At 39.8% G+C, this 14996-nt stretch overlaps 1 protein-coding gene across 10 annotated transcripts in view; it reads left to right on the forward strand.

The window, feature by feature from the left end:
- AKAP7 (A-kinase anchoring protein 7) overlaps positions 1–8705 on the forward strand; it is a 153461-nt gene extending 144756 nt beyond the window's left edge. For 4 of the 10 annotated variants that reach the window (XM_086707850.1, XM_086707852.1, XM_086707854.1 and 1 more), the window contains one exon: positions 7566–8705. In XM_086707850.1, coding sequence (XP_086563976.1) covers positions 7566–7771 — 206 coding nt within the window. In that variant the 3' untranslated portion in view covers positions 7772–8705. Of the gene's footprint in view, positions 1–6681 lie in introns of all 10 variants that reach the window. The other 6 variants (XM_086707851.1, XM_086707853.1, XM_025925612.2 and 3 more) reach the window with 3 other exon arrangements.
- The last annotated feature ends 6291 nt before the right edge of the window (positions 8706–14996 follow it).

A 14996-nucleotide genomic window follows, 5' to 3' on the forward strand; every position in this document is an offset into this window, starting at 1 on the left:
GGTTCCATACAAATTTTAGGATTGCTTGTTCTAGCTTTGAGAAGAATGCTGGTGCAATTTTGATTGGGATTGCATTGAATGTGTAGATTGCTTTGGGTAGTATTGACATTTTAACAATATTTATTCTTCCAATCCATGAGCATGGCATGTTTTTCCATTTCTTTGTATCTTCTTCAATTTCCTTCATAAGCTTTCTATTATTTTCAGCATACAGATCTTTTACACCTTTGGTTAGATTCATTCCTAGGTATTTTATGCTTCTTGGTGCAATTGTGAATGGGATCAGTTTCTTTATTTGTCTTTCTGTTGCTTCATTATTAGTGTATAAGAATGCAACTGATTTCTGTATATTTTGTATCCTGTGACTTTGCTGAATTTATGTTTCAGTTCTAGCAGACTTTTGGTAGTCTCCTGGGTTTTCCATGTATAATGTCATGTCATCTGCAAAAAGTGAAAGTTTGACGTCATCTTTGCCAATTTTGATGCCTTTGATTTCCTTTTGTTGTCTGATTGCTGATGCTAGCACTTTCAACACTTTGTTAAACAACAGCGGTGAGAGTGGACATCCCTGTCGTGTTCCTGATCTCAGGGGGAAAGCTCTCAGTTTTTCCCCATCGAGGATGATATTAGCTGTGGGCTTTTCATAAATGGCTTTTATGATGTTTAAGTATGTTCCTTCTATCCCGACTTTCTCGAGAGTTTTTATTAAGAAAGGATTCTGGGGGCGCCTGGGTGGCGCAGTCAGTTAAGCGTCCGACTTCAGCCAGGTCACGATCTCGCGGTCCGTGAGTTCGAGCCCCGCGTCGGGCTCTGGGCTGATGGCTTGGAGCCTGGAGCCTGTTTCCGATTCTGTGTCTCCCTCTCTCTCTGCCCCTCCCCCGTTCATGCTCTGTCTCTCTCTGTCCCAAAAATAAATTAAAAACGTTGAAAAAAAATTTAAAAAAAAAAAAGAAAGGATTCTGAATTTTGGCAAATGCTTTTTCTGCATTGATTGACAGGATCATATTGTTCTTATTTTTTCTTTTATTAATGTGATGTATCACATTGATTTGTATCACCATGCATCCCAGGAATGAATCCCACTTGATCATGGTGAATAGTTCTTTTTATATGCTGTTGAATTCGATTTGCTAGTATTTTGTTGAGAATTTTTGCTTCCATATTCATCAGGGATATTGGCCTGTAGTTCTCTTTATTTGCTGGGTCTCTGTCTGGTTTGGGAATCAAAGTAATGCTGGCTTCATAGAATGAACCTGGAAGTTTCCTTCCCTTTCTATTTTTTGGAACAGCTTGAGAAGGATAGGTATTATCTCTGTTTTAAATGTCTGGTAGAATTCCCCAGGGAAGCCATCTAGTCCTGGACTCTTATTTCCTGGGAGATTTTTGAAAACTGATTCAATTTCTTTGCTGGTTATGGGTGTGTTCAAGTTTTCTATTTCTTCCTCTTTGAGTTTTGGAAGTGTGTGGGTGCTTAGGAATTTGTCCATTTCTTCCAGGTTGTCCAGTTTGTTAGCATATAATTTTTCATAATATCCCCTGATAATTGCTTGTATTTCTGAGGGATTGGTTGTAATAATTCCATTTTCATTCATGATTTTATCTATTTGGGTCATCTCCCTTTTCTTTTTGAGAAGCCTGGCTAGAGGTTTATCAATTCTATTTATTTTTTCAAAAAAGCAACTCTTGATTTCATTGATCTGCTCTACAGTTTTTTAGATTCTATATTGTTTATTTCTGCTCTGATCTTTATTATTTCTCTTCTTCTGCTGGGTGTAGGATGTCTTTGCTATTCTGCTTCTGTTGTGCTGTTAGATTTTGTATTTGGGATTTTTCCTGTTTCTTGAGATACGCCTGGATTGCAATGTACTTTCCTCTCAGGACTGCCTTCACTGCATCCCAAAGCCTTTGGATGGGAACATTTTTAAATGTTGTACTCCCTTCAAGGACTTTAATCAACAATTCACTGGACTGACAAATATTTATCAAGCTCTTATTGTATTCAATAAGCTGTGCCACACATTAACAGAGTAGAAGATAACTGAGAACCTAGGACATGGTTTCTATACTCAAGACTGTGTCTTTAGCAGAGCAGATACTCAATCAGTAGTTGTTGAATAATAAATCAAGTAAATAATAAATAAATAAGGCTCTTGATTTGTAAAGAAACTAAGAAAGGAAAACCAGTAGGGCTTTGTTTTTTTCTCTGCTGTATCCCCATTGGCTGGAATAGCCAGGTGTATCGTAGGTCCTCAGTGCATATGTGAATGAATGACCAAATGACCATGTACTATCTGTGTAGCCAAAATTATTGGAATCCAGTGGAAGCACATCACTTCCATCTGGGTTAGTCAGGGAAGGCTTCTTGTAGTAGTGGGATTTTAATTAGAGAAAGGGAGGGCCATCTAGAAGTAGAGGATGATGTGGAGGCACCTGAGGAGATGTTGGAAGCTGACAGCGGGAGCACAGTGCTGGTGGGTGATCACCAACGGTCAACTTTAGAAAGCTTAGGAAGACTAGTTTAAATTTTTCTGTAGAGACAATGGACACTAAAAGGGACAGTTTATAAATATTAAGCTAAAGGTGTTATACCAAATGCATTGAGGAGAAGACAAATTGTGAAAAGCACATTCATGGGGCTTGGCCAGTAAAGGAGTTAATGAGGGAAATGCAGGAATCAGACAGTGTCCGTCTTGTTTTGAGCTTGGTTGACTTGGATAATAAAATAATAATAAAAGCATAATCACAAATGGGAAATCAGAAGGGAAAATTAACTTTTCGTGGGAAAACTTTTGTGTTTTCAATCTCTGAGTGTTTGAAGTAACAAGAGCACTTCGTAGCAGGCCGAGAGAAATCTCAGAAACACAGATGATGTGACCTGAGGCATCTTAGGGAGTGAGTAAAGACTAGGATCAAGTACAACTAGTGAGTATCAGTGATATGATGACTGATGTTACCTGAAAGCTGACCAGAGTAAGGAATAGCCCGGAGGAATGCACCTCTGGCCTGGGCGCCGAGCACAGTAGGGTAGCAGCTGCAGTCATTCCCAGTGTTTTGGGGGTACTTAAAAAGTGTCCCTTCATTTGCAGTGTGACTTTTTCTCTTTTAAGTTTGAAGAGCCATTATACAAATAGTTCCAGGTAGGTAACACATTTGGAGGTATCGGTTATATAAACACTGTCTTGTAAGATTAAGCTAAAATCCTGTAAGTATTACACAATATACTCATTTATTCTTACTGATAAAAATAGTCTTAAATTGCCCCAAATGTGGTATTAATTTCTTTATCTTTATTTTAATAATATCCTGACGTATTTACATTGAATTACTTCTATGTAGATATCACAGAGTTGAAGCTTACTCAATTCTAAGCATATTTTGCACTTCAAAGGTTCTACCTAGAACTTTTGGTCATCTGGGGTGCCACATTGCCACTTTTTAAGGGAAAGCAATTGCTAAGGCCTTGCACTGGTAGAAAATCTAGGTGGGTCTTTAAGCTATCTCTCATCTGCTTGGAGGGTGCTAGGAATGATGGTTATAAGCAGAGTTGGTCCTGGACGTGTGTTAAATAGAAGTGGGGCTCAGAAGGAGGTCTTCAGGCCAATTCTGTCCCTTAGCATATGTGCTTTTGTATTTCAATCCCTGTTACATATAAGCATAGAAAACAATATCCATCTTCCAGCTCAGACCCTCAGTATTTACCTATCCCAGACCTAAGGATGCAAGTGTAACACTTGGCTTTTGCCTCCTGGAGGCCAGGGGTAATATTCCAAAAATGAGCTGATTTTAATGTAGTGAGCATTCTAGTTTTTATTTTTCCTCCCCAGCTTATTGAGATATAATTGACATACAACATTGTGTAAGTTTAGGGTATAGAATGTGATGATTTGATATACATATTTATTGCAAAATATTTGCCACAGAGACTTTAGTTAACACATCCTTTACCTTTACCTAATTATATTTGGTTGTTGTTGTAGTGAGAGCATTAAAGCTCTACTCTCATAGCAAATATTCATGTATATGATACAGTATTGGTAATGTAGTTACTGTGCTTCCGTTAGATCCTCAGAACTTACTCATCTTGTAACTAAAAGTCTTTGACCGGGATTCCTCATTTTTCTGCCCCTGCTTAAACCACGGTTTGATTCTCTGTTTTTTTGAGTCCAGTGATTTTAGATTCCACATGTAAATGAGATCACACGTATTTCTTTCTCTGTCTGCCATCTTTCACTTAGCACAATGCCCTAAACTTCTACCATATTGTCACAAATGGCAGGATTGCCTTCTTTTTATGGCTGAATAATATTTCATCTTATATAAATACCACATTTTCTTTATCCATTCATCATTGTACACAGGTTTTTTTCATGTCTTGGCTATTGTGAAATACATTTCAGTGAACATAGGAGTACAGATATCTCTCTGAGATTGTGATTTCACCTTCTTCAGATATATACCTAGAAGTGGGTGGGATTGCTGGATCATATGGTAATTCCAATTTTAAGTTTTTTCAATGTTTATTTATTTTTGGGACAGAGAGAGACAGAGCATGAACGGGGGAGGGGCAGAGAGAGAGGGAGACACAGACAGAAACAGGCTCCAGGCTCCGAGCCATCAGCCCAGAGCCTGACGCGGGGCTCGAACTCACGGACCGCGAGATCGTGACCTGGCTGAAGTCGGACGCTTAACCGACTGCGCCACCCAAGCGCCCCACCAATTTTAAGTTTTTGAGGAACCTCCATACTATCTTCCACAATGGCTGCACCAATTTACTTTCCCATCAACAGTGCACAAGGGTTCCCTTTTCTCCACATCCTCGCCAGCATTTGTTATCTCTTGTTTTTTTGATAATAACCATTTTAACAGTTGTGGGGTGATATCTCACTGGGGTTTTGATTTGCATGTCCCTGATGATTAGTGATATTGAGCACCATTTCAGGTACTTATTAGACATTTTTGTATGTCTTATTTGGAAAAAATATCTATTCAGGTCCTCTTCCCATTTTTAAATTGGATTGTTTGTGTTTTTGCTATTGAGTTGTAGGAGTTCCTTATATATTTTGAATATTAACCCCTTATCAAATATATGACTTGCAAATATTTCCTCCCATTCTGTAGATTGTCCTTTCATTTTGTTGTTTGTTTCTTTTGCTGTGCAGAAGATTTTTTAATTTGATATAGTCTCGCTTGCTGATTTTTACTTTCATTGTTTGTTCTTTGGTGTCATCTCCAGAAAAAATCATTCCCAAGACCAGTGTCAAGGAACTTTTTTTCCTTTGGTTTCTTCTCAAGAGTTTTTTGGTTTCGGGTCTTATGTTTATGTCCTTATTCCATTCCTTATTAATTTTTGTGAGTGTGTGTAAGATAGGGGTCCAATTTCATTCATTCTTTTGCATGTCGATGTCACTTTTCCCAGCACCATTTATTGAAGAGGCTGTCCTTTCTGCATTGTGTTTTCTTGGCTCCATTGTCAAACATTAGTTGACCATCTATGCATGAGTTTACTTATGGGCTCTAGATTCTGTTCAGTTGGTCTATGTGTCTGTTTTTATGCTAATACCATACTGTTTTGATTACTGCTGGATGTTCTGTATATGTCTCTTAGGTCCATTTGGTCTAAAGTATAGTTCAAATCCAATGCTTCCTTTCTGTTTTTCTATCTGGATGATCTATTCATTGTTGAAAGTGGAATACTGAAGTCCCCTACTATTATTATATTGCTGTCTGTCACTCCCTTGAGATCTGTTAGTATTTGTTTACCATATTTAGGTGCTGCATTGTCTTTGCCTCCACTCATCTGCCTTCTTGGGTCCACAGCTCATGGAAGAAGATTAGGGAATGAATGGGCATGAGAGATGAGTCCCTTGCTCTTTTTCCCCAGTTAATGGAGACATGGAAGAGAGTGAGTGGGAAATGTGTAGCATAGGAATAGATGAGAACCAGCCCTTTTAAGGTGAAATGAAAGGTAGAATAATTAAACCTTGATCATCACTAGCAGGGAAATAAAATGGCTATAAAATATTAACATCTAGTAATTTACTATCATCATCCTAACTCTTGAAGAGTTTCTTATTTCTGAAATTGCAGTGATAGCACCGAGATTACATAGAATATTAATTTTACAAGTTTATTTTAAACCTGTTCCTAGCAGGAATAACTGCCTTTGTGTTCATGGAATTGCTGAGAGTTTATTAACAACCAATCTATGGGCCAATCATTTAAACAACTAGTGATCCCAAGTAGTTAGTTGATTGGGAAATCTTGATCACCTGACATTTATCAGTGGCGAAGGAAAAGCAGATGCAGATCTGGTTGGTGAATTCACATGTCTGAGGCTCCAGGTGGTGGGCGCGTGGACTTTAACAGTAGCAAATAGCCATGGATGAGAGAAGGACAAAAATTCCATGTAGAAATAGGAAGCTTCCAGCATTGCTAGGTGGAATATTTTTGGAGTGGGGTTAAAGAACTGCTTTTCAACCTGACATCTTCAGGCATAGGCAGTCTCCTGTTTCTGCAAATACCTAATGAAAAGCCACACCAGTGTTCTTGGATTTACGGATCCAATTTGCCAGATTGAAGGACACTTGCTCTTTTTAACTAACTGAACTAGCCGGCCCCTGCATGCCAAGTTTCTATGGCAATATGACCTCAGTGATCTCTCTTCTCTATTGTGGAATGTAGGTGATAAGAATGGAGGTGAGCCTGATGATGCTGAACTGGTAAGGCTCAGTAAGAGGCTGGTGGAGAACGCGGTGCTCAAGGCTGTCCAGCAGTATCTGGAAGAAACACAGAACAAAAGCAAGCCAGGGGATGGGAGCTCTGTGAAAACTCAAGAGGCTGATAGGAATGGCACTGACAGTGACAACAACAGGAAATGAGACCCCAATGCAGGCAGGCCCCCCCCGCTGCTCCGTGAGAAGCATCCGGCTCCCCTCTGCTGAGTCAACGGACTACTTTGCATTGTGCTGTTTAAATGTCTCTTGTCCAAGCTGTGGAGATCGCCTAATACTTTCGTGATCAATGTGTTTGCATTTCTGAAGCACGACAGAAGAGAATGGAGTGCCGTGGCTAGCAGAGGAAACTCACTTATGAAAGAATGGCCCAAGTTTCACTTACCCTCAGCCATGGCCAAGGGAGAGGGGACTTTGGGTTATGCCTCATGGACTCAAATTAAAGGCCTTGGAAGGGGCCTTGCCATAAATGGAATACTGCCATTTATATTGCTTAGCAGGGCATTTGACCACTTTACCTGAGGCCAAAACACACACACAGCTAACAAGTGCTAAGTTTAAAATAATCACTGTTGAAATCGTTTTCCATACTGTCAGTCCATAATGTCTCACACTTGTCCTGTGTCTGCTGTGGCTATGCAGTGATTTTTATTTACCGTAAATTCGTTTCATGCAAATTATATATTTTTGGCAAAATGCAACCTTTTCTATAACATGTGGGCAACATTGTAAAGGTTTCTTTTAGCCTTCTTTTGATAAGTCAGTGTGCCATATTTAATGTCTTTCACTGGCATTTGTATGTAAAATGTATTATATAATTTTTTTTTTCCCTAGGCAAGAAACCTATTGGATTCCGGGACTTAATTAATGAAGCTTTGCGTCGAGAAAGGATGGGTCTGAAGTCCAAAGTGAAACAGATAAAGGAACTTTTATTAAAACCTGAGACTCAGGCCAGGATTAGGAGGGAGCTTTTTGAAGGAAGATCTGTTAACAACAGTAATCAAGGAAACCAGGTTGATTTCGGCGCAACTTTGACGTAAGCGCTATGCTGTTATCACGGTACCATAGTTAATGAAACCTTTTCAGATGATTTCATAGGTCTTTGGTAAATACCAAAAAGTGTTTTCATAGTGTCCACACAACAGCAAACCAACATTTGGTAAGGAATGAATAATTTCCTGCCAAAGAAAACAGATTCTGCCCTGTTATGTTTTAAACTCAACTTGTGTTCTGGTATGTTTGTTTCTGTACTATCAAAAGTTACTTTATAGAAAGGACTTCTTAATTAGCTGTTGTGAGATGTTCCTTGGGTTCTCACAGATAAAATACACAGACTGTGAAAAATCATTTACATACAAAAAAAAATACAGTGTTTTAAGGATCACTTGCCTTCTGTTGATGTGATTTTTGTTGTCGTTAAATCAGAAGTAGTATTGTCCACATATGTCTGTATCTAGTGTTACTTTTAATGGGGATTTGAATGTTTATTGAACATTAGTACTTGAATGAACATTTATAAGTGTAATTATTACAATTACTGGTTAAGAATGTTTTATAATATCCATATGTATTATTTTTCAATGATCAAAATGTAGTTTGCTTTTTCATTTCTTAATGAATAAATGTTTGGGATTTTTATTTTCTACTTTTCTGAAGATAAGCCCTAGGTCTTACTGTATCCCTTATAATCTGAATTTGTTTGCACTGGTTCATTTTTAAAGAAAATTCTTGAAAAATTTCCCCCCACGTGATAATCTTTGGTAACAGCTTTTTCTATGGTCATTGCAAAATGGCTGCTACTAAGAGATCATGTTGGAGAGGAAATTATTGGAGATCAAATATGTAATCATTTCAGATACAAAATCCAGCTTACTCATGGATTTTAGCTATTTTTTCACTGGGTAAATTCTACATTTATTTATAAATGAGTTTATGCATTTTCATGCCTCTTAATAAATGTATTGTTTTTCCCTTTTTGCCTCTCCCTTTTTTTTTCCTGATTCTTGGAAGTTGTATGTATCTGTGTTGGTAGAATGAAGTCATCAGCAGGAGCTCTGATCGCTTTAGTGTTTTTTCACCTTTATTTATGTCCTTATCCTTCATGCTAAGATAGCACTGTTGCAGAGCATCTTCTGCTTTAGATTTTTAAATCACCTCAAATCAGTCAGCCTCACAGAGAATTAACAACAGAACGTGAAATGCAAAGAAAATCTAAATAGCATCTCACAAACTGCTAATTATGTGTCAGTGAAGTGACAGCAGGAGTGAAGATGAAAGGAGCAGAACCTTCCAGATGCAAAGACAGGGAGCTGCTTACCGTGAAATCCCTTGGTGGTGTAGAGGGCTTTCCCTAAATAAACCTTTAAGATAGGAAGCAAAGATATTTTGGGACTTGCCTTGTTTTTCAAATGAAGAAACAGACTTGAGGAGGCTGTGAGTGCCTTTTCCAAGGCCATTGCTATTAGGGAACTGGCCTTGAACTACACCCAAGGGCTCCATCTCAACATTCCAGAGCTATTTTCACTGTTCCATTAATCTAGGTTAACAGTACTTTAGGAGAATTAGATCTTCTCAGCCTATTTCCATAAATATCTTCATTCTCAAGGAGCTGTTCCAATCTTTCCAAACAATCTGAAAGTCTCAAATAGTGTCTTCTTTGCAATCTGGGGTTACAGGTCTTACTTTAGTTAAGAATTGTTGCTTTCATTGGTTAGATACCTCTGTGCCAGGTGATTGAGGCACACTATTACATGTCTTCCCTTCAGTGACCCTCCTAGGAAGTTACTAGGACTGTTTTACAGCTTGGAAAACTAGGAAACTCGGGCGCCTAGGCGGCTCAGTCTGCAAAGTGTCCAACTTCGGCTCAGGTCACAATCTTGTGGTCCTTGGGTTTGAGCCCGGCTTCAGGCTTTGTGCTGACAGCTCAGAGCCTGGAGCCTCTGTGTCTCCCCCTCTCTCTCTGCCCCTCCCCCACTTGTGCTCTGACTCTCTCTCTCTCTCTCAAAAATAAGTGAACATTAAAAAAAAAAGTCCTTTGGGGCGCCTGGGTGGCGCAGTCGGTTAAGCGTCCGACTTCAGCCAGGTCACGATCTCGCAGTCCGTGAGTTCGAGCCCCGCGTCGGGCTCTGGGCTGATGGCTCAGAGCCTGGAGCCTGTTTCGGATTCTGTGTCTCCCTCTCTCTCTGCCCCTCCCCCGTTCATGCTCTGTCTCTCTCTGTCCCTAAAATAAATAAACGTTGAAAAAAAAAATTAAAAAAAAAAAAAAAGTCCTTTAAGGAAACTAGGAAACTGGAGCTGTAAATGGTTAAATGGCTATGAAGCTGAATGGCTATTTATAAAGCTAATAAAAGGTAGGGCTAAATTTAGACTAGGGTCTTCTACTTCAAAGCCATAGTCTTTCCACAATGCAACACTTCCTCTCTCTACCAAGTACAATACATTTCACAAGTTAAGGATGGGTCACTTTCTTTTGACTCAGCCAGCTCCCTTGTAACTCTGAAGTTATATGAATGTACACGAGAGCTGTCAGCTGATGTGATGGAACTGGAGGGGGGGAAAAGACCCCAGATAGTTAATTTAGAGATTAAAGGTTCTAATCCTTATCAGTGAAATCTTCATTTAATCAGGTTTACAGAGATCATGGGAAATATACAATAAAATATATTTTCTTCATGATTCCATTCTAACAACCAAATAAGAATTGGCAAAAGTCTAAATTTGGGATCTGAAATACTCAAAAGACCCTTCTGCCACTGTTCAAACTCCTAGAATAATCCCTCGCTGGGTCTCATCGCCAGAATATGTTGTCCTAAAATGGTAGTATATGTTATGTAGCCTTGGCTTCTGACAGGGAGGCTGCATGGGTGGTCAGAGTCTCAGTTTGGTCCAGGAGGTGGATTGTGGCTTCTAGACCTTCCACCACTGAGAAGCAATCTCGAGCAAACCAGCTCACTTATATGAGTCTCTGTTGCCAAATTAGAATCGGACATAGTTTGGCCGGGTGACTTCCAGGGATCCTAGACTCTGTGACTGCCCCACAGTGCTGCTCATGCTAGCTCCACTGTCTCGGCGGGCCACCCACGTGTGAGCCCTTTGTGACTCTGAGTGCATCCAGTGTCAGTAAGATGCTTAGTGTTACATTCTGTTCCCTTTGTGTTGGTTCTCAACTTGAGGTAGGGAAACTGCAAGGGCACACACTCACATTTATAACAAAATTCCAATATTCTACAATCACTGGAAGAATAGCAGATCCTATATGAATGTTAAAGGGATGTTAAAAATAATACACACACACACACACACACACACACACACACACACACACACATATGTTTCATGCTTATTTATTTTTTCGAAAGAGCGTGAGCAGGGGAGGGGCAAAGAGAGAGGGAGACAATCCAAAGCAGGCTCCAGGCTCTGAGCTGTCAGCACAGAGCCCGACTCAGGGCTTGAACTCATGAACCTCGAGATCATGACCTAAGCCGAAGTTGGATGCTTAACTGACTGAGCCACCCAGGTGTCTCCAAAATAATATTTAAAAAAAAATTTTTTTAATGCTTATTTCTGAGAGAGACAGAGTGTGAGCAGGGGACAGGCAGAGAGAGGGAGACACAGAATTTGAAGCAGGCTCCAGGCTTTGACCTGTCAGCAGAGAGCCCAATGCGGGGCTCGAACTCACAGACCAAGAGATCACGACCTGAGCTGAATTTGGATGCTTAACCGACTGAGCAACCCAGGCACCCCCAAAATAATATTTTTTTAAATGTTTATTTTGAAAGAGAGACAGCACGTGCATGTGTGTGAGTGGGGGAGGGGCAGGGAGAGAGGGAGAGAGAAAATCCCAAGCAGTCTCCACGCTGTCAGCACAGAACCTGACTCGGGGCTCAATCCCATGAACCAGGAGATTATGACCTGAGCCAAAATCGAGAATCAGACACTTAACCAACTGAGCCACCCAGGTGCCCCAAAATAATTATTTTCACTAGCAGGATAAGATTCTATCAGCTTTGAACATGGTCCTGTTTATAGAACCATATTATTGTATTAATCTATTTCTTAGTCTAGAGTAACTGAAGCCCTTTGAGATATACTAGATTTATATAGAAAGCATACTTAAGATTCAAACTGTTCACTCCAAAACCCCAAATGTGCCTCACCCAGGTGTTCTATCAGCCAGATGTTCTCCTAAGGAGGTGAATAAAGCAGTCTTGACTTCATATCTAGACATCATTTCAGACCTATGACTTACACTTCTGCACTTTATCACAGACGTATAAACCAGCTACCACATTATGTAACAAATTAAGATTTATTTCATTATATAATTAGGGTCAACAAACTTGTAGAATCTCCAAACATAAATTGAATGGGTAATCTATTGTCATCCATTGTTTTCATCATGTTCAAAACTCTTCTGTAATAATGAAAAAATTTTAGATGCATTTCTGAATTCCAATTTTTTCCATGTAAAGATAATCCACATAAAAAATAAATAGACCCAGTGTACTTAAAAAAAAAAGTTTCCAAGTCCCTACATGAATTTGGTGGCAGACACATGCAAACAAGACAAAGCCTTGGATTATTTCATTCACACCGAAAATGCACACTAGAGAAATTCACTTTGACTCAGTGAATTTAAAATTCTGATAGTAGCTACAGCACTTTTCCCCTGGATCCCTGTTCCAGGAATAAAAAGGTAATTTGAGAGCTGATGGAAGGTAGTATAATCATCACTAGTGTAATACACTCAAAACTACTTATTTGCATCTATTAAGTGCAAGTGATAAATTTAAGCATATTGGGATGATCTTAAAATGTAAATGCAGTAGGGGGCGCCTGGGTGGCTCAGTCGGTTAAGCGTCTGACTTCAGCTCAGATCACAATCTCGCGGTCAGTGAGTTTGAGCCCCGCGTCGGGCTCTGGGTTGATGGCTCAGAGCCTGGAGCCTGCTTCCGATTCCATGTCTCCCTCTCTTTCTGCCCCTCCCCTGTTCATGCTGTGTCTCTCTCTGTCTCAAAAATAAATGAAACGCTAAAAAAATTTTTTAAAAAATGTAAATGCAGTAGTTATTCCTCTACGTATTCAGTTATTAGTCACTTATTGAAAGATCATTAAGTTCTGTTATATCATCAAAGATAGGAATAATACAACTGAGAAATCAATTCATGCTTTCTAGTAAGCTTATGTTACTTTCCCTTTAGTGGTTCAAGTTATTTCTGAAAAACCACTATCCTGTGACACTACCCTATATATTTATGTGTTCTACACTATTCTCTGACCCATCTGCTTGGAGTCCTGTCAACTTAAGCAGTGATATGACATATGGGGCTCTTGTTCTTAAGTAACCTTATAGCAAATTGGCACAACTCTTCAGTTTACTCCCCACACTTCCTGCCAAAAACCATGTGGCACAGAGTGACCATGATAATGTCTTTGAATCAAAGTGCACTGTCCTTTCTTTGCTTGTTTTTAAACCACATATATGGTACCTTATCCATAATTAAAAAAAAGGTTTTTGTTTTTTTTTTCTGTAAATGCTCATGTGGGATATATAAAGCTGTAGGCGGTGAGAGAACAAAGAATAAGTCTTATAACTGGACAGGAATTACTGTGCTGAGAAAGGAGACAAAAGTGATATGTATGCACCAGTCCAAAAAAATATCTGATATGGTAATTGAGGCAGAGAAAATAGAATGAATATGTAACAGTGCGGAGAAACTAAGTATATCTTTTTAAGACTCTGGAAGGCGTATCTGGAAGCTATTTTTGTCAGGTTCATGCTTGAGAAATATCTTTATGGAGGGGCATATGATAAGGGCTTTTGATGATTTCATGGATATTTGTCATACCTAGTGACTTCCCAGCATCTTCTGAACACCTTCCTAATTTGGGGGGAACTTCCTACCTTGTGAGCCCCGTTTCCCCAGAGTAGAGGCCCTGAGGTAGAGGTCAGGAACTCAACTCCTCAGCCTTCTTTGTCATGGGTTCAGACATGTGACCTGGGCTCCGCAGAGCAAGAGGGTGACTGCACATGGAATCAATCTATTCTGGTGAGATTGTTGGAGAGATATCCAGCTCTCAGAAACAGTAGTGGGAAAAGTGCTATCTGGGGGACCCCACACCCTGTGTAGGTAGTATACAGTGCCAGAGTTGGCGACAGGGTTCCCCTGGAGCAGCTGGTGGTGTAATGGAGCATCATTCCTGCTGCTTGGCCACCCAGCCTGATTTGCAGGACTTTCTGGGGATTCTGTGAGCTATTGAATATCTTTTGCTATAAAGCTCCTTTTCCACTTAAACTGGCTAGAGTTGGTTCTGTTGCTTGCAACTAAAAATCCTGATTAATACCAGCTACGCTCCACTCAATCAGTGTTTCAGCACAAAGCACAGCTGGCATTTTGAATCAGACACTTCTCTGTAGAGTGGGAAGTTGCCATTCCTGGTTTCCAGCCAGTAAACGTCAGTAGCAGACTTCAATTATTGTGCCAACTTAATGTGCCCCATACATTTCCCAAATCCCCACCAGAGGGGCAACATAACCTCCAGTTGGGGGACACACTACTGAGTAGTGCTTTCCTAGCCACATAAAAGAGTTAATGCTCCAGGGCATCTGGGTGGCTCAGTGGCTTAGGCGTCGACTTCAACACGGGTCATGATCTCACAGTTCAGTTGGTGGGTTTGAGCCCTCATCTGGCTCTCTGCTGTCAGTGGGGAGCCCGCTTCAATCCTCTGTCTCCCTCTCTCTCTCTCTCTCTGCCCCTCCCCGGCTCTTACATGCTCTATCTCTCTCTCAAAAATAAATTTTAATAAGCATTAAAAAAAAAAAAAAGAGTCCGTGCTCCCTTTCATGGCCATTTTTACAGCAAGTAATTTGGACCTTGAACCAATGCTCAGTGGGGCTCTGTCCACACTTTGTCAGGTATCTGGATGGAAACAGAAAAACAAAACCACCTACACATTTTATGCAACACAGATCAAAATGCCTACTTACTGTACATGGAAAATGGCTGGAAGGTTCAATTGTGATGGTAATGGTGTCATTGTTGAAAGAATTTTGATGGTTTATATAAATTGGGGGGCCAACTTAGAAATTGAAAAAAGATGACCTCCAAATTCTAAAGTAGTATCACATGATGGGGAATATAACAACAGGGCTATTTCTTATTCATTTCATGAAAACATAAGTTAAATATTTTACATTATGTGCTTAAGAGGAAAAGTGTATAATAAACAGATACAGGGATATTTTAATGTAGTAAATTAGAGCTA

Source organism: Puma concolor, chromosome B2, assembly GCF_028749965.1.
Source record: "Puma concolor isolate L17-30 chromosome B2, mPumCon1.1.hap2, whole genome shotgun sequence".
Lineage (NCBI taxonomy): Eukaryota > Metazoa > Chordata > Mammalia > Carnivora > Felidae > Puma > Puma concolor.